The 26,262-nt window shown below is 38.4% G+C and overlaps 1 protein-coding gene across 1 annotated transcript in view; it reads right to left on the reverse strand.

Moving 5' to 3' along the window:
• The window catches only part of LOC309807160 (E3 ubiquitin-protein ligase RLIM-like), a gene marked incomplete at both ends in the record, with an annotated part of 87,528 nt that overhangs the window by 45,351 nt on the left and 15,915 nt on the right, over positions 1 to 26,262 (reverse strand). Inside the window, 3 exons of the mRNA XM_082626467.1 lie at positions 21,300 to 21,514; positions 21,977 to 23,047; positions 24,375 to 24,618. Of these exons, the coding sequence (XP_082482593.1) occupies positions 21,300 to 21,514; positions 21,977 to 23,047; positions 24,375 to 24,618 (1,530 nt within the window). The remainder of the gene's footprint in view (positions 1 to 21,299; positions 21,515 to 21,976; positions 23,048 to 24,374; positions 24,619 to 26,262) is intronic.

Consider the following 26,262-nt stretch of genomic DNA (forward strand, 5'->3'; position numbering starts at 1 on the left):
AAAGGTTACTGTAGAAATTAAGCTTAAATTCAAATTTAATTCTAAGGTAAATAAAACTATGTATTCTGTTTTCTTTCTTCATTATAAAATTTATAAAACCAGAATTTTCCTTCTAATGTACGCATTTGGTGTACTTGCTTTTTATTTCCAAAAAAAGTTTCCCTAACTTAAGGACATATACAACATAAGGTACCTTAAAATTAAGGAAATATGGGAGAATGATTTTGATTACCTCCTCATGCTACATGAAAATTCATTACTTCAAACTTTCTTGAACAGTTTTTTTAAAAGATGCCAGTTACCTAACTCATACAAACACCCATATACATATGTACATCTTTCTTGTTGGGGAACAGACTTATATTAGTGTCAATAAGTGGTCATTAAAGTTAATGTGTTCATTTTATATAGTCATAATTTAAGATATAGTAGAAATTCGTTTGAACATGATATATACCTTTTAAAAATATATTAGAGACTTATAGAACCACCTCACAGTGACTATATTTGTCCATTATGAGGTTTAGAATATACTTTACTACTTAAATGAGTTGAGTATGATATTTTATCATTATACCTTTGCTTTTGTCATATATTGTGGATGTAGAGTCTTTGGTCAGAAACATACCCTCTATATTATAAAAAAATCATTATAGAAAAATGTAGTATTCTTTTAATATATAATTTAACATGAAATTAGGACAGATTTTCAGCAAAAGAAGGGAGCTGCATATAGTTGGCTTTTACTGGCAGGCCTGTTTCTGCCCAGTAATTACCCAGTCTTTACATACATGTTACAGTTCAGTGCTTTTAAGGAAATCCAGCTTTCTTTGCTCTCTGATCTTTTCTTCTCACAAAATACTTAGCAAACACATAGCTATTAGCTCCATAGGAAGTGGTTGTATACATCAGGTATTTTTCACAAGCCCACTTAACCAAGGTACCAAGTAATTTGACTAGAATCCAAACCAAATCAGTTGAAGAGCTAACTGTGCAAAAAATCCTGTAACACACTAGATTCCAATGAGCCACAGTTTTATTAACACTGCATCACTTAGCAAACTCAGATGGGGTCTTTGGGTCTTTAGGTTGAGTTTCTTTAATTGGCAAATGCTTAAGAGCACACTTTATTGATTGGTTTATTAAAGAATCATCTTTTTTAAATTTATTTATTTTTGGCTGTGTTGGGTCTTCATTGCTGCATGCGGACTTTCTCTAGTTGTGGGGAGTGGGGGCTACTCTTCGTTGCGGTGCGTGGGCTTCTCATTGCGGTGCCTTCTCTTGTTGCAGAGCATGGGCTCTAGGCACGTGGGCATCACTAGTTGTGGCACACGGGCTCAGTAGTTGTGGTGCATGGGCTTAGTTGCTCCATGGCATGTGGGATCCTCCCGGACCAGGGCTCGAACCTGTGTCCCCCGCATTGACAGGCGGATTCTTAACCACTGCGCCACCAGGGAAGTCCCTAAGAGCCCACTTTAAATGCAGTTACACAATGACATCATGATAAGAAATGCTATAGGAATATAGGCATAGAAAAAAAAATTATCATCACTCACATATGCCCTGAGCATTTTCTGCTGGAGAATCTGAACTTCATAATGAGGGTACTAGTATATTACATGCTTCTGATAGTAAGTTCTTATCACTTGAGTAATATCATTAAATGTTATATCTCTGCAGCTTAATCCTTCTTAACCTGAAATATACCTTTAGAAATAATATTTTAACAGTTTGAGAAAATTCAGCTATTACATAGCTATTTACCTAAATATTTATGTGAGATAATTATGAAAGCATTCTATTAATAATTTTTTGAAGACATTGTAATAACAATTTAGTCAGAATTTTAGAAAAAAATAAACCAATAAAGGTACTTCTTCTGGTTCAAACTGTACAAATGAAAATTCTGAAGCTAAGTAAATTGGGCAAAGTATGTTGCTGTTTCATAAGTTAATGAAAGTAAATTTATTTATTAAATTTTTATTTATTTATATTTTCATGGGTTTATAACACATAAGGTTCATGTGTATAATATTATATTTTGACATTTATATAAACTACAGTGTGCTCACCACCAAAAGGTTAGTTGTCAACTGTCATCATATTGTTGACCCCGGCATTGGGTGTCCAGCACTGTAGCTTGCTGGGCGTTGAATGGAGCTGGGTCTTGGTGTTGAGATGGAGATCTCTGGGAGAGTTTCGCCATTTGATATTACATGGAGCTGGGAGGTCTCTTGTGGAACAGTGTCCTGAATTTGGCTCTCCTACCTTAGAGGCACAGCACTTACGCCTGGCTGGAGCACCAAGAGCCTTTCATCCACACGGCTCAGAATAAAAGGGAGAAAAAGTGAATGAAAAAAGAAAGAAAGAAACAAAGAAAGAAAGAGAGAGGAAGGAAGGAAGGAAGAGGATAAAATAAAATAAAATAAAGTAATATAAAATGAAATAAAGTTATTACAATAAAAATAATTATCAAGGAATCAATTTTCTTTTTAAAGTAAAGAACAAAAATGGACGGACAGAACCCTAGGACAAATGGTGAAAGCAAAGCTTAACAGACAAAATCTCACACAGAAGCATACATACACACTCAGAAAAAGAGGAAAAGGGGAAAAAATAATATATCTTGCTCCCAAAGTCAACCGCCTCAATTTTGGGATGATTTGTTGTCTATTCAGGTATTCCACAGTTGCAGGGTACATCAAGTTGATTGTAGAGATTTAATCCACTGCTCCTGAGGCTGCTGGGAGAGATTTCCCTTTGTCTTCTTTGTTTGCACAGTTCCTGGGGTTCAGCTTTGGATTTGGCCCCGCCTCTGCGTGTAGGTCACCTGAGGGCATCTGTTCCTCGCTCAGACAGGACGGGGTTAAAGGAGCAGATGCTTCGGGGACTCTGGCTCACTCAGGCCGGTGGGAGGGAGGGCTACGGAGTGCAGGGCGAGCCTGCAGCGGCAGAGGCCGGCGTGACGTTGCACCAGCCTGAGGCGTGCCGTGTGTTCTCCCAGGGAAGTTGTTCCTGGATCACGGGACCCTGGCAGTGGCAGGCTGCACAGGCTCCCGGGAGGGGAGGTGTGGATAGTGAGCTGTGCTTTCAAACAGGCTTCTTGGTGGCTGCAGCAGCAGCCCTAGTGTATCATGCCCGTCTCTGTGGTCCGCGCTCTTAGCCGCGGCTCGCGCCCGTCTCTGGAGCTCCTTTAAGGAGCGCTCTTAATCCCCTCTCCTCATGCACCAGGAAACAAAGAGGGAAGAAAAAGTCTCTTGCCTCTTCCGCAGGTCCAGACTTTTTCCCAGACTCCCTCCCGGCTAGCCGTGGTGCACTAACCCCTTCAGGCTGTGTTCAGACCGCCAACCCCTGTCATCTCCCTGGGATCCGACTGAAGCCCGAGCCTCAGCTCCCAGCCCCCGCCTGCCCCAGCGGGTGAGCAGACAAGCCTCTCGGGCTGGTGAGTGCTGGTCGGCACCGGTCCTCTGTGCGGGAATCTCTCCACTTTGCCCTCCGCACCCCTGTGGCTGCGCTCTCCTCCGTGGCTCCGAAGCTTTCCCCCTCCGCCAGCCGGAGTCTCTGCCCGCGAAGGGGCTTCCTAGTGTGCGGAAACCTTTCCTCCTTCGTGGCTCCCTCCCACTGGTGCAGGTCCCGTCCCTATTCTTTTGTCTCTGTTTTTTCTTTTGCCCTACCCAGGTACGTGGGGAGTTTCTTGCCTTTCGGGAGGTCTGAAGTCTTCTGCCAGCGATCAGTGGGTGTTCTATAGGAGCAGTTCTAGTAAACTCAGGTAGAATAAAATTTGTTTACATTCATTATTGTAATTAAACCAACACACATTTTAATTAAAATAACAAACTTAAACTAGGTTTTATTTACTGAAGATTATCCCAGATTAACACTTGGGTTAGTTTCTATATTTCTGAGAGTTTTAGAAGACCCAATTTTTTCAAGTACTTGACCTTCAACCCAACTAAATAGAGCTCTTTTACAAATTAATTTTGGCAATACCATCCTAAGGTAGAAAAATACCACACATATACAATGTACATATATAGACACACGTACATATATAGACACACATAAACATACAGACAGATGCAAACAGGCCTTATAACTATACTTTTAATATTTTAGCTATGATTAAGGTACAGTAATATAAAACTCACTAGTTTATAAATGAACAGGTGGATCCAAATTTTGTTTTGGCAGTTGGAATAAGTGATGTTCACCTGCTCAGATGGCTAAAGCTTTTTATTAATGTTTGTGGAGAGGACATTTAAGATTTTTTTATTTGCCCAATTTCTAATTACCATCCCTCCCCGTTTTTCGGATGAGGAACATCTCCCTAAGATTTGCATTTTAGGGAATGGCTGTTGAGTCAATAAAGGAGATGGAGGTAGAAAATCTACATCACAGAGAAAGTATCCAAGTTTTCTCCAAGATGGAGTTTTTCAGGCATATTTGCCTGTTTTCAGAGGTCCAGGGTAATTACCATTTAAATTTTTCTTTTTCTTAAGTGCAAGACAGTTCTGTCTCCAATGTCCTGGTTTTTAACAATATCTACAAGCATTTTGAGATGAATAGGGGAGGTTTGGAGATTGGTAAAATAGGTGGAATTTGATTTGCTTCTAGAGCCACATTTCTGGTTTTTTAGAGGTTTGTAAGACAAAGATTGTTGTTTCCAGTTCCCCAAAGACCTGGTTAACAGCCTATCAAGGGACTGATGTGCCCATCCAACTAAACCTGCTTCTTTATATCAGGGAGATTTCCAACTAAGATGAAAATTAAAAGATTTCTAGAGCTTGAGGGTTTAATGCAGTACGCCTTCAAAAAGTCTGTCTAAAGCATTTAAGAAAGACCTTTCTGAGTACCAAATTCAACCTCAGACCAATTCACCTTAGGGAGAAACCTGTACTATTGCTTCTACTAGCCCCTAAACATTGGCCTCCAGGTGACCCATTTCCCGATCATTTGTAGGAGGGCCTGGGAGAACTTCTGGCCATCTGTTTCCTCTGCAGCGGGGAGGTGTTCCTCAGGGGACTGCCTGGCTTGTCTGATAGCTGTAGTATAATCAAGGGTGGGAAGAACATCCCTTAACAGCCAATCTAGGTTGCTGTGAGTGTGGTTGTGAATGGCCACTAAGCTTTCCATTCCTCTCTAAATTTGGTAAGAGGTTCTGAAAGTTGAGGTAAAAGGCTTTATAACTTAGAAGATCTGCTGCTGTTTGGGGGACATGAATTTTTTTGTTGTGGGTCCTGGAAACAACCATAGAGGCATTGCATAGGAAGGCCTAAAGCTGGCAGAGCCTGTTTACAGAGTCCTGGAAAGTGGCAAGGGTCATAAGGGATGGAAAAATGATCCCTACCATCTGTCTCTGGTACTTGTTCTGAATTCAGTTCCTTGCTTTTAGTATTTTAATACCTAATCTGTATACCCCAGGCCTAGAGGTTAGGCCAGAGTGCTCTCTGTAAATCTTGTAAAGAAAGGGAAGTCAGGACAGGCAACTTGATGTTTAATGGATTTTGGGGGAAGTTGGAGGAATCTGGGGACCTAAGGGAGTTCACTGAGGTGATGGAGTTGGATTTTGAGAGGTAGGGTTTAGACCAAGAGGCCCAGAGAGCCAAAAGATCTGGAGGGTCAGGGACAGGGAGTTGGGGGTAAAGGAATGTATAAGAGGATGAAAAAGGGGAATTTATGTCAGGTGTAGATGTTATTTTTGTTCTGAGTCTAATTTCTGTTCTCTCGTCTTATTAAGGGAGTCCCTAACAATAGCCATTACACTTAAATATAGCCAATTCGAAGCTCCCATTGTCTGGCAATTGACAGGTAGGATCTTATATTAATCTCAATATCAAATCAAACCAATAAGACTTTTTATGGCTTAACCATGGATGCAAGAAATGTCCCAAAGGAGACTGCAAACATGCAGCCCTAACAATATCTAGAATGAGACAATGAAGGTTGAGATGACAAAGGCCCCTTGTGACAGACTCCCCTGAGAGCTGGCATAGTCAGACAAAGAGATGCCAGTTGCAAGCCCAGATTGTTACCAGTGATTCTGATCAACTGGCTACCGCACTTGGAATCCCAGTCTTTTCAACTGGAAATGCACATAAGTATAGGTACCTTCCAGGTGGTGGAGACTAGACGTGATATTCTCACTGGTCATAAAGCTAAGCTCTTAAGCATAGAACAACACAAAAGGAAAATTTCCTGCACCTCTTTTTTTTTTTTTTTCATGTACACATGAATGGCTTCAGCTAAGCCTTGGGTCTCTTGGAGCCAAACTGATAGCTAAGAGGCATGTGCCACTGGATTGGGGATTGTGGTATTTTACCATGTACCTCATGACATGGAAATTTTCTTGAGGTTGGTGGTGACCTAGTCAATTTAACCCATTCATGGCCAACTTATCCTAACCTGGGGGTCTTGGAGTTAGGTTGCAAGTGCTCTAACAGCTTTGAAGTGCTCGACTGTGCCCACCAATTTTGTGGCTTGCTTCTGAAATTCCATTCATCATAGCCTTTACCTCATGTGCACATTAACTCAGAGTGCCTGTCTGGTGAGGACTGTGAACTCACCAGTCTGTGAGGCAGGCTCAAATGACAAGCTTATAGGACTTTTGCCTCTGTTATACACTGTGGTTTTCATCCTTATGGCAAATGACACAAAAGACATAAACAAAGAAAAGAAACAGTAGGAAAAGAATCAATAGAAAACAAGAGTACTCATATCAAATTTTTACCAGAGTAGGTGTTCCTAAGGAACGAATTCACCCAAATATTTTCTCCTGCTAATCTAAATTTAGAAAAAGCAAAGGACTCTCACCACCTTCACTTCCATCAGACCCTGCAGGCAGAGATCTGGGAGACTGACATGAGATTTCTTCTTTTGGCTTTTGTCAGAGGTCCCAGGTTCTCTCAGCTGCAGCAGCCAGAGTGAGCAGTGTCCAGCCAGTGAAGGTCGCTTCATGGTTGCCAACTCGAGTGGAAATATTTTCCTACTACCCTTCTAGGTTCTTTGGCTGGTCTAATAATCAAATTGACCTACGACATTAACAGGAGAAAAACAAATTTAATTTTATATGTATGGGAGTCCCATAAAAATAAGAGCCCCAAAAGGCAGCCAGGGAATTGAAGCTTATATAACATTCTGAGCTAAGGAAAGGGGTAGGGGTCTGGGGGTACAAAGGGAAAGAAGGCCATTCACAGGAAGGAAGAGATGTTTAGAAAACAAAGTTTGCCCTGTTACGCAAGTAAGTCTCTTAGGTAAAAAGTTCTCTCTGGTAATAGCTTTTTTCCTGGTACAGGCTCCCTTTCCAATGTAAATTTAAGCTGTTGAGGGGGAGCTAAAGGGCTTTTCCTGAATCTGATGTATTTTGATTATCTTTCGCTCAAAATAATCCTTATGCCAAAGAGACATCTTTTGGGGTAGAAAAATGTGTTCCCCTTTAATCCTCCTATAATAAAATACAGAGTAACAGGAATAAAAAGAGAATTTTTAACATAAATTTATTTATTTTATTTTATTTATTTTTGGCCACATTGGGTCTTTGTTGCTGCATGCGGGCTTTCTCTAGTTGTGGTGAGTTGGGGATACTCTTCGTTGCAGTGTGCAGGTTCTCATTGCGGTGGCTTCTCTTGTGGCAGAGCACGGGCTCTAGGCATGCGGTCTTCAGTAGTTGTGGCTCGCAGGCTCTAGAGCGCAGGTTCAGTAGTTGTGGTGCACGGGCTTTGTTGCCCCACAGCATGTGGCATCTTCCCGGACCAGGGCTCGAACCCATGTGCCCTGCATTGGCAGGTGGATTCTTAACCACTGTGCCACCAGAGAAGTCCCCAAACAGAATTTTAATAGCAGGTATACCTCCTATATACATGGGAGGTACCCAGGAAAACTGAGTATCTCCCCAAAATGGCCCAAGCCACCACCTGAGATACCATCTCCAGCTAAAGACAAAGAAGATGTTTAGTGTGGGGGGGCAGTTATGGGAGGTTACCGGGCAAAGCACAGTAAATAAAGATATGTTTGTTATGCAGATTTAAGTCATTTTCCTCACTACTGATAAGAGTTTCTAGAGATTTAGAGTCATCCTTCCTGTTCTGATATAGAGGGGGAGACACCCTTACAAATGGAGATTTCCCCTTGTAAATGTCCTTTACAAAAGGGTAACCTCTACTTGGTTTTCTGAGTTTCTCCTGAGTCTGCTCATTTTTAAAAAATAACCAGTCTAAAATAATTCTTATGGCAAAGAGGCATATTTTGGGGTCCCAAATTTTCCTCCACTTTTGTATAATGGATGATAGAATTGAATTAATGTTAATTTTCATAAGTGTGGTAGTGGTGATATGGGTTTGTATCCTCATTACAGGCATAATGAAGTATTTAGAGGTGAAGTATAATATCCTCAGGCTAATATCAGATTGTTTGATAAAAGAGACATAGGTGTGTGTGAGTGTGTGTGTGTGTGTGTGTGTGTGTCTGTGTTTGGAGAGTGAGAGAGAGAGAGAAAACTGGCATTGTGGTACATTAATAGTTGGTATATTTATTCATTATACTGGTCTTTCAACTTTTCTTTGAGTTTGATACTTTTCTCACAAAAATGCAAAAAATAAAATATGAATTAAAAATTTGGTTTAACTGCTTATAGACATTATCAACTGTATGTGTATTTATGCGATGTTATAGATTTTAATATTTCATCCTTTTTTCCATCAATAATTGTATACCAAAAATCTATGGAACATCAATTTGAAGGAAACACTATAAGTACGAATACCAAAAGTGTTGCGTGTAGTGAGTATCAGCTCATGTTTTTTTGTTATGTATATAGATGATTGTCAATGAATCTATCTGTGGACTCAAGGGACATTCTGATATCAGCATTCAGTTCTCTCCTTGAGTCCATAGAATAAATGTACAAAAATCATAGTTGACTATGACAGAGAGTTTGACTTAGAATAGATTTTCAAGAAAGGTTCACAGTATTTTTAAAGAACAGTAGTAAAATTAATGCTAGAGTAGATTAATGTCTGTGAATTTGGATTTTTTTTTCAAGTCTTGAGATATTTCTCTCCAATTAATTTCACGGAATTATTGTATAATGTGTCACCCAAGTAGAACTAACCTTAACATATGGATGTTCATACATTATTTCAATTCTGTTTTGTTCTTTTTATACTATGCAATCTCATTATGAGGACACTGCATAATGATAGGTTTTACTCAATCTCACGGTAAGCTTAATATTCTCTTTTCATATTGTGTGCAATATTGCGGTGTGGGGGGGAATACATATTACTTTTAGAAATCATAACCAAATCGGGTATATAGAATGGATTGAAATGGGAATTAAATGATCTGGTTAAAAGTATTCTAGCAAGACCTAGTAACTGGAAAGAAAATATTTTTAATAAAAACGATTATTTTGTAGTTTCATTTTCATTGCTAAAGCATATATTTCACATTATTATGTTCAAAAAGCTAAAATTTCCATTATTCTTTCTTTCACCTTCCACACTTGAGAAACCTATTTTTCTGTACCTGCGAGTGTCCTACTTTATAATAGTAACGCAAGTGCAATTCTGATAGCATTTATGCTATCATAAAAATTGGCCTTCTACTCTCACCTCTCTTAAAAATTATACTCTTAGATTAATAGATTACCTTCGCATGCTAGATATTTAATAGTCTCCCACCAAAGTTATATATAATTGTGCACCAGTAAGTACTTTAGTCATAAAAGCTTTGGTTCCACCAGTGTTATATGATGTCACTTTCTCTACAGAAACCTTTATTTGCAAAAATAGGTCTACAGGATTCACGTCAGAATCATATTTAGAAAATTCCTCAGTCTACAATTTTCTGTAGTCTAGCAATTTTCTGGAAAGACATCTAACAAAGCAATTTTTACCTAATATACTGATGCTGGTTAATTGTTTCTTTTGTTTTTAATGCTCTTTAAGATAGCTTTCTAATTATGGTACATATTTTCACATTTACTAATGTTGAGGTACTCTGTAGCACATAACAGAGTTTATTATAGTGGTTCACTTCTTGGAAGACAATTGTGCTATTTTGTGAGGAGTTTATGTTTAGGATAATGGCTTTAGTTTGCAAAGCTCATTCATGTGAATTATTCATGTCAACACATGTTTAATGTGTACTTACTATGTTCCATATACAAGGTTATGTACTAGAGATAAAAGGAAAAGGAGGAAGAGAGAAGGACTGGCCCAAGGAGGAGGAGAAAGCATGATCTAAGACTCAGGACTTAGTAAAGGACATTGATCCATTACAGTTTTTTTTTAACTTTTACTGTTTACAACTATTCAAACTTAATAAAACAGCACAGAATCACTAGTATATCCAAAACTCAGAGTCAAGATGTGATTTTTCCCTATTTGATTGGTACCTTGTTTTAGAATAAAATATTAGTGATACACATGAGAGCTCTCAAAGTCCATGGCATTTTCCTTGCTGCTTAGTTACACACTGTCTAAAGTTTGACTATACTCTAGCATCCATATTTTTGTAAATCAAGAATTTGTTTATAGTTAGAAATCCTATTCTACTCTTTTATATTTTGAACTTGCATAAATAATATATTTCCTTTTGTAACTTGCATTTTTCATTCAATGTTATGTTTTTCCCCTCAACAGATTTGGAGTTTATCTATTCTAATTCTAGATTTTTAGTAATTAAAGGTCTAACATTCCTACTTGAGTGATCACAGTCTTATATTTAATAACTCTAACCCTTACAGAAAACAAAATTGATGAGTTTCAAAGAATTGGTTCTGATTGTATTTTATATCATCTCCATGTAATTATCATCTCTATTTTAATTGTACTTATTTATTATTATTATTATTTTTAGTTTCTAATTTCTTTTATTTTAATATCTATATTGGAGTATAATTGCTTTACAATGGTGTGTTAATTTCTGCTTTATAACAAAGTGAATCAGTTATACATATATATATGTTCCCATATCTCTTCCCTCTTGCATCTCCCTCCCTCCCACCCTCCCTATCCCACCCCTCTAGATGGTCACAAACCACATAGCTGATCTCCCTGTGCTATGCGGCTACTTCCCACTAGCAATCTATGTTACATTTGGTAGTGTATATATATCCATGCCACTCTCTCACTTTGTCACAGCTTACCCTTCCCCCTCCCCATATCCTCAAGTCCATGCTCTAGTAGGTCTGTGTCTTTATTCCCGTCTTACCACTAGGTTCTTCATGACCTTTCTTTTTTTCTTAGATTCCATATATATGTGTTAGCATACGGTATTTGTTTTTCTCTTTCTGACTTACTTCACTCTGTATGACAGACTCTAGGTCCATCCACCTCACTACAAATAACTCAATTTCGTTTCTTTTTATGGCTGAGTAATATTCCATTGAATTGCACTTTATTTTTGACTTGGCCCCCAAATTAGTCACACAATTACACAGTGTTTAACAGTTAAACTTCTTGGATTTATCTACCTGTATATCACTTTCTTTGCTCAGTTTGTTCCTTAATCCCACTTCTTCACGGTGAGTTTAATTCCCTTCAGTAAGAAACCTATTCCTTGGAAGTTTTAGTATTGAAGATCTATAGGTAGAAATTTCTGTCTTTGTCCGAAAATGTCATCTCTTTCATTTTTTAATATGGTTAGTTAAATGTTCTATTCTAGGTTAAGAGTGATTTTTCCATTAGTACTTTAAGGATAGTGCTTTCAGTTATCTTCTGGCATCTATTGTTACTGATGAGAAGATTGCTACTAGTCTCATTGCTCTTTTTATTTGATATTCTTTCTTTCTTCCAAGTTGCTTTGTAGACTTTCCCTTTGCCATTATGTGATGTGGTTTACCAGCTGTTTTTTAGCCTTGGTTCCCCAGAAAGCAGAGCCTCAGGCCAAGAGTTTATGTGCTATTATTTAATTAGAGAGTACAATGCAAGTGAACCGGATTGCAGGGCAAAAGCAGTGAAGCAGGGAAGGATGGCGATTCAATATGAGAATGCATGATCAAGCTGGGATTTGACCTCTGGAAGTTCTGTAAACTGGATCTCAAAATTATGGGGAGGGAATGTGAAGAAAGGAGAAAGAATTCATCCATGGGTTTAGCCTGTGGGAGAACTGAAAAGGTTGCTTTAGGAATATTCTCACCTGCTGGAGTAAGGAGGGGGTGGAGGATAGATTTGTTGGAATCATGAACACAGTGAGACACTGTCAGATTGTATATATAAGTAGTCTGCCAGTGTTGCACATTCTTTTAATGTGGAACAAAGGAAGGATCAGGCTGAGGTGAGGTATATGATACAGGATATAGTCATATATTTGTTTTCATTTATTTTACTGGTGACTCCATGCACTTCTTTTATCTGAGGATTTATTTCTAACTTAATCTCTGAGAAGTACTACTTCTTCAAATACTTGTTAAATTCACTCTAATCTCACCTTCTAAAAATATTATTAGATGAATGTGGGTCTTCCGTTTTATCCTTTATTCCTTTATCATTCACATTTTCATTTAACTTCATCATTTCTTCTGGCTTATTTTCAACTTATAAAATTCAAATTCACTTTTATCAAATATGTTATTTAAACTTTCTATGGGGTTTTGAACTCCAATGAACATACTTTTTCTGCCTTTTTCTGCATCAATTGAGATGATCATGTGGTTTTTCTGTCCTTCATTCTGTTAATGTGGTGTATCACATTGATTGATTTTTGTCTGTTGAACCATTTTACACATAAACCCCACTTGGCCATGATGTATAATCCTTTTAATATGGTGTTCAGTTCATTTTTCTAGTTGGATTATAGCTTATCTTTGAAGGTTCCAGCTTATCCTTGATCTTCTAGCTTCCGATCGTCTCTCATTCCTGACTGCCAGCCCTACTGACTTCAGGACTGGCACCAAGAGGCAGGGGCAGTGGATTTACATAGACTGCTTAACAAAGCCCCACTATCATGTAAGGTTTAATCTCTATAATAAAGTCCTTCTAGTGGTTCTACTTGTACAACCAAACCTTAATATAGAGTTTATCGAATGTCATTTGATATTCTGATCAAGGAAAAAGGGAAAAAGCCAAGGTATAAAGTATAGGAACAGAAAGAAAAATAACACAAAGGGAAATATATTAAATTTAGGATGATGCACTGAACATAAATATGCTGTAAAAATCTAAAACCTGGATGAAATTGATCATTTCCTAGTAAAATATATACCACCAGAATTGATTCCAGAAGAGTGTGAAAAATAAAAGAGAACCCTTAGAAGACCTTCATTGCTACTTTTGGTGAATTTGTTCACATTTCCATCTGGTTTGGCTTGGAGATCCCACCTCCATATTCTCGTGCTGGGCATGTGACCAAGACCTGGCCAGTTAGAATTCCCTGAACTTGAGGTTTTAACAGAAATCCCAAGCTGAGTCAGTCTTTTGTATAAAGGCTGTCTCTTTGCCTGGGTTCAGTAAATTGGTAATATACAAAAATAGAGTTGCGTTTGGTCATTTTTCTTGCCACCCCTTGGAGAAAGGTTTCCCCAAAATAATACAAAACAAAACAAAACAAAACAAAACAAACAAAACAAACTGCAGAGGGAAGAATATCCAAGTCAGAGAAACATTTTCTATTTATATCCTTTGGGCCCCCACACTTACCTGTGTCTGAAAGTATCAGCACTTTCAAACTTTGTTGTATTGTGAGTCAATAAATTCCTTTCTAGCCTTTAAACTAATTTGTAAGTGTTCTCTAGAATTACAACTTAAAATTAATACAATGACCATGGCAGCAATTGCATAAGATTTCAAGAAGCTAATTTTCTTGCAAAAATGAAGTTATGGGTATATACTCTTTCAAGTCCAAATACTCTGAAACCCTTTCCCTCTTGCTGAATTTTTAAATTCCTTTATATTGGATTTCAAAATACAAAAGAAAATGGGCTCTGCTTCAAGATGTTTGTGAATGTAAGCATACGTAGCCATTACCTTTGCCTCTCAAAAACCTATCATAATAACGGTGAAATCTGAAAGAAAGGGAAGCCCACTACTATAATATGCAAGGAGGGGGCTTCAGCTTCTGAGATATATATGTGCCCAGCAGAACTCCTGAGTAACTCAGGATGGCAAGAGGGAGACATAGACTGAAAGTCTATGTGGGGCAGAGTTACTTCACCTACACCTTTTTCTCCAAATAAAAAGCCTGACAGAAAGGCATTTAACCACCCTCTTACCAATTCTTTCTTTTAAAAAGGAGCCTTTTAAAAAGATATGTAAAGACTGTTTCCAGGTGATCTATAATGGCCAGTGTGTTTGTTACAGTTCCTGCCAAAGACTTATTCTTTCAACATTTGTATGTGTTTAGAATAGTGGCAGGTCTCCATCTGCTCATGGTAAAACTAAGCCTTTCAGGTTCTTTCCTAGTCCATGAATTATTCCTATTTCTCCCAGGACTCATTTTGCTATTTTTAATATTTATCTTATTCTCTCTTATGTCATGCCTATCTCAAATATCTCAACAAATATTTATGGAACATCGACTTTGGGCAAGGCAGTGTTTTTTGGGTGCTATGGCTATTGTAGTGAAAATTACAAAACCCTTGCTTTCCTAGGAGTTTACATTCTTCTTAATATCTAGAGATATTTTGTTTTCTCTTCATATTTATGAATGAAGACCATGAGCTCTGTGTTTATGATTATCTTTACACCTCTCATTTTTCTGTCTTGATTATCTCTGCTAGCTTCTTTATGTCTGTCTACTTTATAATTGCTCCTGTTCCAAAGGATTCCATCCATCTCCCTCCACTACTACCATGGAACATACTTTCACAGGCAATACCTCATACTTCTTTGACTTCAGTCTGGCATCTTTATCCTAATTTTAGAAGCATACTTGTTATTCCGTGATAGCTAGATGAACATTGCCACTAAAATATCACTCTGACATCTCAAATCTCAGAGATTCCAGCTGAATTGTCATCTATTCCTCTAGTATGACAAACAAGTTATATTGCATTTCTTATATCAGTGGAACTTCTCACCATCTACTCAGTCACCTAAACCAGAAACTTAAGGTCATCTTTAAATTATCCAAGCAGCCACCAAATTTTATTGTGCTTCTTTAACACTACTTGAATCTATATGCATCCGTATCTCAACTGTCTCACCATTATATCAGGACTTTATACTTGTTTCTTCCAGTTAATGCCATAACTCCGTAAGTGGGACAATCTAAATTTTGACAATCTGTTCATATCCCTGCTAGTATGACCATTCTAAAAATTGAAAAATTTTATTCCTATTAGAAAAATCGTGTTGACTGTGCATTGCTTAGAAGATCTAGTTCAACTCTTCAGCCTGATACACATTACCACTTGTTACCTCTTTGGCCTCATCTCTTCATTTCTTGCTAATGTACTTACATCTCTTCCTCTTCTACCCCAGAGCATGATGATTCATATTTACTGTTTACTGAGCCCTAAATTTTCAATGCATCTTTACTGTTGCATGCAGTGTTTATTTTGCTTAGAATGAAATTAATGACTTCATTTCATTGGCTAATTGCTACTAGTCCTGTAAGATACAACTCAGATATAACCCAACTTTAAGGAGGTTTGAATTATTAGTGTAGATTTCTCCTCCTAGATCATTCCATTTTATCCTGTATCTGAATCTGTGTCAGGGCATCCCTGACCTAGAGTGTTACTGTATGTTTATTCATCTGCCTTCTTTAAAATGTAATACATTTCTTCATGATAATTGCTGTACTTCGTAACTATAACCCTAGCACCCAGCTTTGGGCATGGCACATTCTTGGTCAGTGTTGAACGCCTGAAATAGTGATTTAGAAAAGGGTTGGCAGATATTATAACTTAATAGGCAAGAAACCCTATACAAATATGTTAAGTAAGTGAGAGAGATCTAGGTTGAAATACATCAAATCCAGGATGGTAGGTAACAGTATTAAAATAGGTTTTCTTTGGAGAATAAAGGGTGAAAAATAAGTCTGGGATGCTCACAGTGGCCAAAAATTCTGAAGCAGTGTGTGTGTGTGTGTGTGTGTGGGTGTGTATGCCAGTAACTGTTCTAGTTTTTAGAAATGTAGTAGTAATTTAAAAAAAAAGAAAGATCATTTGGAGCTTCTATTTTGGGATAGGAATGGGGAAGAAAACAAGCACAAGATAAATAAAAAATGTTTTAGATAGTCACAAGTGCTACTAAAGAAAAAAAAATACACTTCCAGAATAGAAGATGACAAGGCCAGGGGTGGTAGATAACTGTGTTGTGACTAGTGATGTGAGAATGGAGAACCCAGAGCCCAGAGTTGGCTTATAATTAGTGTCTGTCCTCTACGAATGGTGGATGAGAGAAAAAGGATTTTCCCCAACATGCTTTTCCAAATCCTCACATTTTTGCAGTGATGTTAAAGATGCTGGCTTGATGATTAACAATGGAGAGTTTTGAATATCACACAAAGGAGAGCCTCTTATTTCATAGTGAAAAAGCCTGAGTTAAGATGGTAAAGAATTTTCAAATCTTAAAAGAAGTCACAGAAAAGAAATGCAGTTCAGATTTCCATTCGAAATTCTCATACCAGGAAACTTCTCATTGAAGGGAGTATACATTCACCTCTCAAATAATGAAAAGACATGAAATGTTTGGTTAATTGTAGTAAAGAAGATACTGAAGATCTCAAAGTATTGCATATGGATAACAAGTAATATTACTTAACAGAAACGTCACATTTCTTTGTGAACTTTCCAGTACATGCAGTGTTTTGATGTTCATGTTGTTCGATGCTCAGGCTTGTTTGCATTAACAAAAGAATCTTTATACTTAATTCTTCATGGAATATTGAGAGCACAACTTATTTTCATGGTTAGCCAAAAAAGATAGACTTTATATTAGTATCAAAAACTTATCCACAGGCTATAACTACTTTCAAAAAGAATTTGTTATTCAGATAAGGGTTTTTTTGGAATTAGGCCAAAATAAACAAATGTTTTAAAAACTACCAAGAAAATACAGAGAAAATTCTTAAGATGGAAATATTTATGCTCACAACCACAGTGATGCTGGGTATTTAAACTGATATACTGTAATGTAAAAAACGTATCAGGTTGAGCTCAGAAGATTCAGGTACAAATCTTCTCCATTTCTGATTTGTCAGGGCAGACAGAGAGGAATATGATTTGGAAGAGCAATATAATACTCAGCAATCGCTTTGAGAGCAAAATAAGTGGCTCTATAGTTTCAAAGTCAGAGTGTTAAATTGGGTTTATGATATAAGCAGCATACACTGGTAGAATGAGATAGGGTGATGTGAAGTAAAGTTAGAGCGATAAGATATTGGTGGTTGTTCAAACAGGAAGGATACTGTCTTCTAGCAGCTTCAGTAGCAGGAATTAGGGATTTCATTTTTGGGAAAAATGGTAGAATATAATGTTATAGTGGGCCTAGAATCAAGACATTAAGCCATTTACTTGTCTAGGACTCATTATAATCATTTTCTAGGTACAGGATGGATCCTAGATGAGAAGTTGTATTAGTTGTCTGTTGCTGCATAAAAAATTAGTACAAATGTAATGGCTTAATACAGCTTCCCTTTATTAGCTCACAGTTCTATAGGTTGGGATACTGGCATGGAGTGACTAGGTTCTGTGTTCAAGGTCTTAAAGGTCTGAAATCAGCATTTTTAAACCCTTGTCAGATAATTCTAACATCTAATTCATCTCTGTTGGCATCATCTGTCACATCTTATTCAAGCTGTCATGTATCTGGTTCTTGGTATAAGTAGTGATATTTTATTGTCTTTTGGACATTTTGGCTATTATGTTAGGATACTTTGGTCCCTATTTAAAGTGTTTTGTTTTTTTTAATTTTTAGCAGGCATTCACTCTTTATAGGTTTGGCACCCATTTCCTGTACTTTTATGGATGGTGGTTCCATGATAACCTAATTTTCTGACCCTTTGTGGTACTCTTATGGTCTGTTTCTCTTGTGCAGGTGGGGTTACCTCTGGTCCCTTCTCATGCTGCTTATGGGGTCTGAGGTAGCTTCCCCAGGATACGGCACTTGGTGCTTCTGGTGAGGGAAGGGAATCTCTGGAACACGTGATGAAGAGTCCTTCCTGGGCCAGGCACTTGTGACAGGGTCTCCCTGGACTGTAAGGAGTGGAGGGTGCTTACCAGGTTGAGAGCTTTCTGTGGAGGGATCTCCGTTGCCGGTACCAGCAAGTTGCCTGATGTTTCTGGGGAGGGGAGAGGAGTCTCAGGCCCATCTGAGGAGAGCATTGTCCAGGTGGGAGCTTTTTGTGGTAGGAGCACTTTTGCTGGGACCCTTAGCCACTGATGTGTCTGGGTGGTGAAGGGGGATCTCAGGCCCAGTGGGGAAGGAAAGCACTTTCCCTGGTCACTTAGTGTCATCAGGGCTTCCAATTGTTCGTCGTTGCAGGTTCTGCAAGGCTCGCCTGGTGTTTGGGGGATTCCCATTTGATGTGATGGAGGAAGAGCCTCTTTGAGCCACTTCCTGTTACTAAGTTGGGAGTTAGGAAATGCTGGGCCTGGATCACATTTTTTTGTTGGTAGAGGGTCATAAGGTGCCCTGCCATGAGGCTGTTCATCCATTCTGAGGGTCCCTAGGCAATTCACCTTCTCTAGACCTTTCAGAGATCTCCTTTGGTTGTCTCATATTATTTCCAGGATATATAGTTGTGCGTATAAAGGGGGAGCAGGGAGAGGGGAGTATAAACCATCTTATCTGGATTAGAAGTCCTCTCTGTGCCTTTTAAGTGCCCACCTGATTAGGTCAGGCTCACTCTGGATAATCTCCCAATCAACTGTGCTATATATCATAATCTAATAATGGGAATGATATTCCATCACATTCACAGGTCTCATACTCAAGGGGAGGGGCTCCTACAAAGATCATTGGGCATCATCTTAGAATTCTGTCGACCACAGAAGGTGCATGTGAATGTACTGAAGCATTAATTAAGCAATTATCATCCTTTGGAAGGTTTTAATCTGTTAGGATAGTATGAAAGCCAAGTACTGTTATAATTATTCTACTCACTTTAAATGAAGTATATCTGATATCAAAAATACTTCCTAAAAATCAGACTATTCAAACAACTTTCAGAAGTTAATGTAAATTTCAGAGGTTTGAGCCAAGCCTTCATTTCTGGCCATGCAGATATCCTCTGTGTGAAAAATATGCTACCTCAAAGATGTTTTCAAAAACTTCACCACCACTCCCCATTTATACGTTGTAGTTATGTGCAAATACTGTGGCTGCCAGCAATTCACAGAGAAAAGAAAGGTCAGTGATGTTGCTGACTTTAACTTTTTAGAGAAGGTGTATACTTAACACTGCCTACATTTGTATAGGTTGCACATTGCACAAAATTTCTGATTATTGCTTTAGGTTATAATACAATGTACTCTCACCTATACCAGGATTGAAAAATTTAAGCAAAATTTTCTGGACTGGCCAATACAACCCCCCAAAAATAGCCTTCAGGCTGAATTAGGAGAAAAGTCCTTCACTATGTTTAGGTTGGAAGGAAGCATGACCTAAATTTTGATTTCAAATACTCGGGGTTTTGGGTGATGGTTTTACTGGGGACAATTAGAATTGAACTATGTAGACATGTTTCCTGAAGCCAAGTTTTACCTTTAAGGCTTTCATATTGCAGCTTGTGAGGCTCCAAGCAGCAATTGGCTACTTTGGGTCATTCACACAAGGATTCAGAGTCATATATAAACCATAAAACCCTTTATAAGAAATCAGAATCTGTTTTAAAAATTAAGTATATGAACTAAACATATATAGAAAGAAATTGAAGCTTGAATATATTGAAGAAGCAAAAATTAAAGACATACCTATAACTGCCCTTTATCCTTAGTTGTTTACAATCACAGCAAATCAAAGTGTGACATGTTTAAGAAAAAGGTAATTAAGTTCTAAGGCTTTGTCATCTTATCACTTTTAAAAATACAAGATCTGAGTAAATGAAAGGAAAATAGAGAGGGTTGTTAAAGAGCTGAGTCATAGAGTGGAATAGAGAACAAGCGGAAGCGGAAGAGGCAAGAAAGCATACACAGGCTGGGTTTGAAGAGAGTTGGGAATGCTGGTTGTGGTAGATGGTCTCTGATTTGCTTACCGGATCTACTCGCCATCCTTCTTAACCCTGCTTCGTGATTCCAGGAGGCTGATCTTTATCAGCTTCATGGACCAGTCTCTCTGTGTCTTCAGGTTGGGTTTGGTTAATATGAACTACTGATAAGTGATTAGAAGTCAGGAGGAAAGAAGGCAAGGGTATTTATTTCCATGATCTGCCCCCTTCCAAACTTTAGGTTGGCAGTGGATGCCATTTTCTAAGGTTACATCTCTTGTTGGGTGGGCTTCTCCTATAACTCGAAGACATTCTGGGTTGCAGGAACTGCTATCTCTCTATGCCCCTTCAAACCTAGTGGTTATAATACTGGTTTCTCACAGCTGCTAGCCGCAGGGTACTTCATCATCTCTTGGTTTCCCTTCATTCTTTACACACTTTAGTCTCTTCATTAAATGCTATTCCATCACTCTTTTAAAGTGTGCCATCAGTTTTTAGCTAGAACTGACTGATACATTGGTAGTGGGGAATAGGAGAAACGTTAAGGTAGTGTTAGGGAGGTGGGATAAACTGCTGTGGAGAGAGATAGGAAGAGAAGGGTTTCAAAGCTTTTTATGGCATTCTAGGAATGTAACATGACTTCTTTATGTGAATGACTCTAAGGTAGTCTTAAATGGCTTCTTAATTATTGATATTTGGTTGGGTTTCTGTTTCTTTGCATGCACAACCAGGATTGAACAGGGCTAAGAGATGTCTGGGATTTACATGACGAGATAATACTACTAGGATCTATCTAGATTCATTATATCATATTAAGACATTTCTCAAATGGAATCAGGAACATCCCAACCCAGTGCACATGCTAAGTTTTTATTGAAATTCAGTGAACTGCTATGGTGTGAAATTAATTTTTATTGTCAGTCCCCTGCGTCGGCAGGCCGACTCTCAAGCCCTGCGCCACCAGGGGAGCCCTATAACACTTTATATAGCTGAGAATTCAGATCTCAATCAGGATTTTCACTCTCATTGGAATCCACTACTTCCCCACGACAAATCGGACAGGTAGAGTTCTCAGACAGCCAGCGATCAATGCAGTGAATGTGATATTCATGGGAGCAAGGTAGTATGCGAAGCTTGCTGTTTTCTGTGTACTCTGTAAGGCAAATGCTACAGGCTTTTAGTGCATCATTTTCACCAAAAGATCTTACAGCCAAATTGTCAATCTGTGCTTTGGTGAGTCCTGTAGTTTGGTATATATCTTCTTCATTTAAGAGGAAAAACTGTTGCAGATTATGGGAGGACCCAGAGTCACTTTCATCAGACATTATTAGGATAATTTGTCTACCCCCTTGGCTGGTCTCTGATGATAAGTCTGATGATAAGTTTGTCTCTTCACTGCCTTCAAACATCAGTGAGCTAATTCCTGAATTTTCATCACTTGAGCTGGAACCGGAAATAGGACTAGAACTGGAACTAGACATACAATTGGGGCATGAATGACAAATCAGTGTGGAACTTGAATGGGTATCATAGCTAGCATTTGAATCAGAACCAAATATACCACTACTACTACCATTAGATGACTCTAACCATTCCATGATTTGACTTGGAGGTGAGACACTATGCTCTAAATTACAGACAAGGATAATTTGTCGACCCCATTGGTTGGTCTCTGATGATAAGTCTGATGATAAGTTTGTTTCTTCACTGCCTTCAAACATCAGTGAGCTAATTCCTGAATTTTCATCACTTGAGCTGGAACCAGAAATAGGACTAGAACTGGAACTAGACGTACAATTGGGGCTTGAATGCCAACTCAGTGTGGAACTTGAATGGGTATCATAGCTAGCATTTGAATCAGAACCAAATGTACCACTACTACTACCATTAGGTGACTCTAGCCATTCCATGTTTTGACTTGGAGGTGAGACACTATGCTCTAAATTACTGTCACTGTCCATAAGGTTACTTGAGTTACTAAATTCTGCCATTGTCTGCCTTAACGTGCTCTGAATTGGAACAGATGTTGTATCATTTAATCTAGTATTTAAAGTTCTGCAAACGGGATTTCTAATGGTATTGACATAAGCTCTCACACCTGCCTGCTCAGAATGTGAATACATATGCCTCAGTCCTCGTTCACTTTCAGAAGTGACAGTGTTGTTTGGTGTCTCGGATGTTAACTGAGTTCTACTAGCTCTGCTGTCTCTCCGAGAATATGCTCCAGAATAAAGTTGTCCTACTTCAAGATTGAAGGGTATGGTTGGATATATTTCCCACATTCCCCAAGATTCACCACTGCTGGTTGTATCCGGAGAATTTTCTCCATGAACGGCATTCCTTGTTCTAGAAGTTTCAATAAGAGCGCTATTTTGCAACTCAAATCCAGTCATTTGCTGTCTCAATATTTCTTGGTGCTCAGTTCTAGAAAATCTCACATTCTCACTTAGCAGAGGCTGCTCAAAATTCTGAGAGGGTATACTATGATTAAGTCTTTGTACAATTTCCCTAAGTGAACGTGGAGGTGACCAACTTTCAATTCTTGCTCTGGTTCTCCGATACTCTGGGCTCCTACTTCTTGCTCTTCGCTGACTTGTGGTAGGTGGGAATTCCATTAATGTTTCAGTTGTATCTTGTTCAGACATAGATGGTCTTGTAAATATTGATTCAGATTGTGGACTTTCCACTTGCCTTTGGCTGTCTTCCATATTTTCTCTTCTGGGAAGTCTTGCAGATGCTACATATTCATTCTCTGGATTTGGACTCCCATTATCAAGGTTAGCATTTATTTCTAAACTGAATATGAACTGATCACTTTTAGGATTAATTTGGCTCTCTTCCCTCCAAGATTGGTTTTCTCTTTGTCCACTTGTCATATTTTCAGTTTGTCCAGAACAGTTAAGCCAGTCTATTAGAGAGTCACCACTAGACACGTCATCTGAAGAGTCTCCTCTGTCTGTTAACAAAAAAAATGGGGAGGGTGCATAAAAGAACTACCAAAATTAGAACCATCATAAAATAGCACTCTGAAACTTTGTTTCAAAAACAAAAAATGAGAACTTAAATACTCAGATGTTTTCAACTGATTTCACATTTATAGAGTTAATATTTTATAAACTGCACTGTGTAGATTTATAAGTAAAGGTAGAAAAGTTTCGATTCCATCCAAAAAGAGTGAGCTAATCCTAGATAAACTTAGAGAATTTTTTAAAAAGGGAATCCGGAGGAAGTCTATTTTTCAGTATTTCATCATATACACAGCCCTGTGTACCACTGTCGGAGGAATGTCAAGAGACTTTTTTTTCAGTCCACTGTCAAAACACTAATGCAATTAAACAAGGTAAACACCAGTTAAGGTACAATGCTAGTAGTTTAGTTCAATTTACATTATTGTCTAATTTTCATTAGTCTCCAACATGACTACTTGTAGGCTCTTCACTTATGTGCTTTTGATAATAGATAAGCTGTTTTAAAATATAAGGTTATTGCCCAAACATAAACAAGTTTTATAGGTTTAAAAGTGTTTGCAGTTTGAATACTTCTTAATGTTACCAAGATTTTTAATTGACATTAAATTGAAGGTCAGATCAAATGAATAGACTGAACCTAGCATGGTACATATAAGACCATATTCAAGAGCCAAAGTATTATAGTATCCTCTTCATTAGACAGCAAAATCATGTACTTCACACTGGGAGGGAAGGCACCAGACCTGAGGTCCGAGCAGGGTTTCTCAGCCTTAGCACTACTGACATTTTGGTGCTGGACAATTCTTTGTTTTGGGGAGCTATCCTGTGCATTGTGGGATCTTTGGCAGCATGCCTGGCCTCTGCCCACTAGATGCTAGTAACACCCATGCCTCCCCTGTGACAACCAAAAATATCTCTAGCCATTGCCAAATGTCCCCAGGTGTTGAAGAGAGCACAATTGTCCCCAGTGGAGAATATTTCTGTTTGCTTTTTTTACATGTCTATGTAGAAAAAATAATTCAGGAAGTAGGAGGGACTTTCAGTTGAGGTAGAAAACCAAGAAAAATACAAATAGGCTACTTTGCACTGTTTCCCAATTAAAACAACCCAAATGTGAATCAGGAAGACAAACAAACATACCTTGACATGCTCACCAAAAATCAAGTAAATGCCAGTTCTTTTTATGAGAAGTTACTTACCAAATTAATGTAAGTCACTTCTGTATAATTTACTATTTAAAATTATGAAGTTACTATTTCCTATTATGAAGTTCCTTATTCATCCCACCCTATTCCCTCCAAAAGCAAAATATACCTGTATTTTCATCTGAGTCTTGTGGTGCGTTTTCTTTAATTAGCTGAAGTCTTCTCAGCAACTCTTCTTCCGTACTTTCACCTGGAATGCCTAGAAGATTGTTGTCTCTCATAAGTTCGTAATCTTCTTCACTCAGATTATTTACGAACCTGGAGAAATCTTCTTCCCGAACCAATCGGTCCGTTTGACTTATGTGTTGGGCTGAAACTCCATCTCCTTCATCGTTGGAATCCGAGTTTTCCACCTTAATAAACAAGTGGAAAATTATCTGAAATTCACGACGTGGTGTTGAAATTCACCAGTGGTCGTTTCGTTTTCTTCGCTTTCTACTTCCTGCCAGAGTGTCCGGTTCCGACTCAGTCGGATGACCCTCCGCACAGATTCCTCCCTTCTCCCTTCCCGACTCAGTTCTGTGGCCCCTGGTGACGCAAGAGTTGGGAGCCGCCTCTAGCCCAGAACTTGCTAGACGTTGCCTAGGCACCCATTATCTTCCCCGCTGTTACCGAGTAGGGACTGGATTCAGGTTAGGTTTCATTTCATTCAAAACCAGCCAATGTTACTGAGGGTTTATAGTGTACCAAGCACCGTGCTTCACCTCGTTTCACCCACAGGAGCCTATTCTCAGGTTTTCAGGAGGCGTTTTCAGGCTCTGATATACTCTATTTATTCGTTACATTCCATATGACTGCCTTCTTCAAAATGCCATGCCAAAGTCAGCCTAGTTCAATGCAGCAATTCTCATTTTCAGGTGCCCAGGGACCTCCGCCTTTTCTCATGAATTTCTCAAATCCTAGACTCTCACTAAGAAAGCCCACAATTTTTGATAATTTACCAGGGCCCTGGCTGAGTCTCTTTAGTGTGTCCTCTCCCTTTTAACTGTTAATGTCTTCATCTTGCATTATATGGTCTTTTAGTCTTGTTTCAAACAAACAAGAAACACCAAAACTTTGGCAGCCTTTTCTGCTCAGCCAGGGAATTCCTTCTCCACAAAAGCATCAGGTTCATTTTTGTCCTCCTTTCTCATAAATATTATAAATAGTACTTAAGCAAAACTAGCCAGAACATCACAGGAACTTTTAGGACAGATACATAATAGTTACTTTGTCTGCCACAGTGAGTACTGACTTTGCTGATTTTGTCGCATGTATCACCTGAAATGTTTGGTGAAAATAAAATAACGCTCATTTGCAATGCTATCTGGAGGAGACCTCTAATTCACTCTCAGTACACAGCTTAGAAGTTTAAGGAGCTGTGTAAATTCACAGTTGTTGTTTTGTTCATGGTCCACAGCAGGCTTTCTTGTTTGTTCTCAAGGAGATGGAAGGATGGTAACTTTACTGGTGTGACAGTGAAGAATCTAAGTCTATGTCCTGCTTTTGACATTTGTTCGATGCCTCGTTTAACTTAAGCTAGAAAAATCAATCTTTCCCCTCTGAATCAAATCTCAGCAAGACTTTGGATGAGAACAGAATCCCTAGACTACCCTGCCTCCTTTATGGACTTCTGAGTGTATTTGTTATCTTTTACTGAAGTTATTCTTTTCACAGGGGAAATCTGTTGTAAACTTGTTTGCTGTGCCTCAATCAAAACTAGCAGTATTATGAAAATTCAGCGTGATTTGTACTCTTGATGCAGGAAACCCTAACAATCGTTAGTGTTCTTGAGAGTGATTGATTCAGTTTAATTCAATTCAATCAATTCAAGTGTCAAGTATGTTTAGCGTTTGTTAAATGTCAGTCATATTATCGGATATTAAGATACAAAGATGAGTATATTTAAGAATCTGTTGTCATTAGAGTATAACAAACAATTGAGCTACACAGAGGTAAAATTACAGTTTTGAGGAGAAAGTGATTTGAGTGAGAGAGAAAATCGGTTTCACTGCATT

The sequence above is a fragment of the Mesoplodon mirus genome (assembly GCF_964341445.2).
Source record: "Mesoplodon mirus genome assembly, chromosome: 1".
Taxonomy (NCBI): Eukaryota; Metazoa; Chordata; class Mammalia; order Artiodactyla; family Ziphiidae; genus Mesoplodon; species Mesoplodon mirus.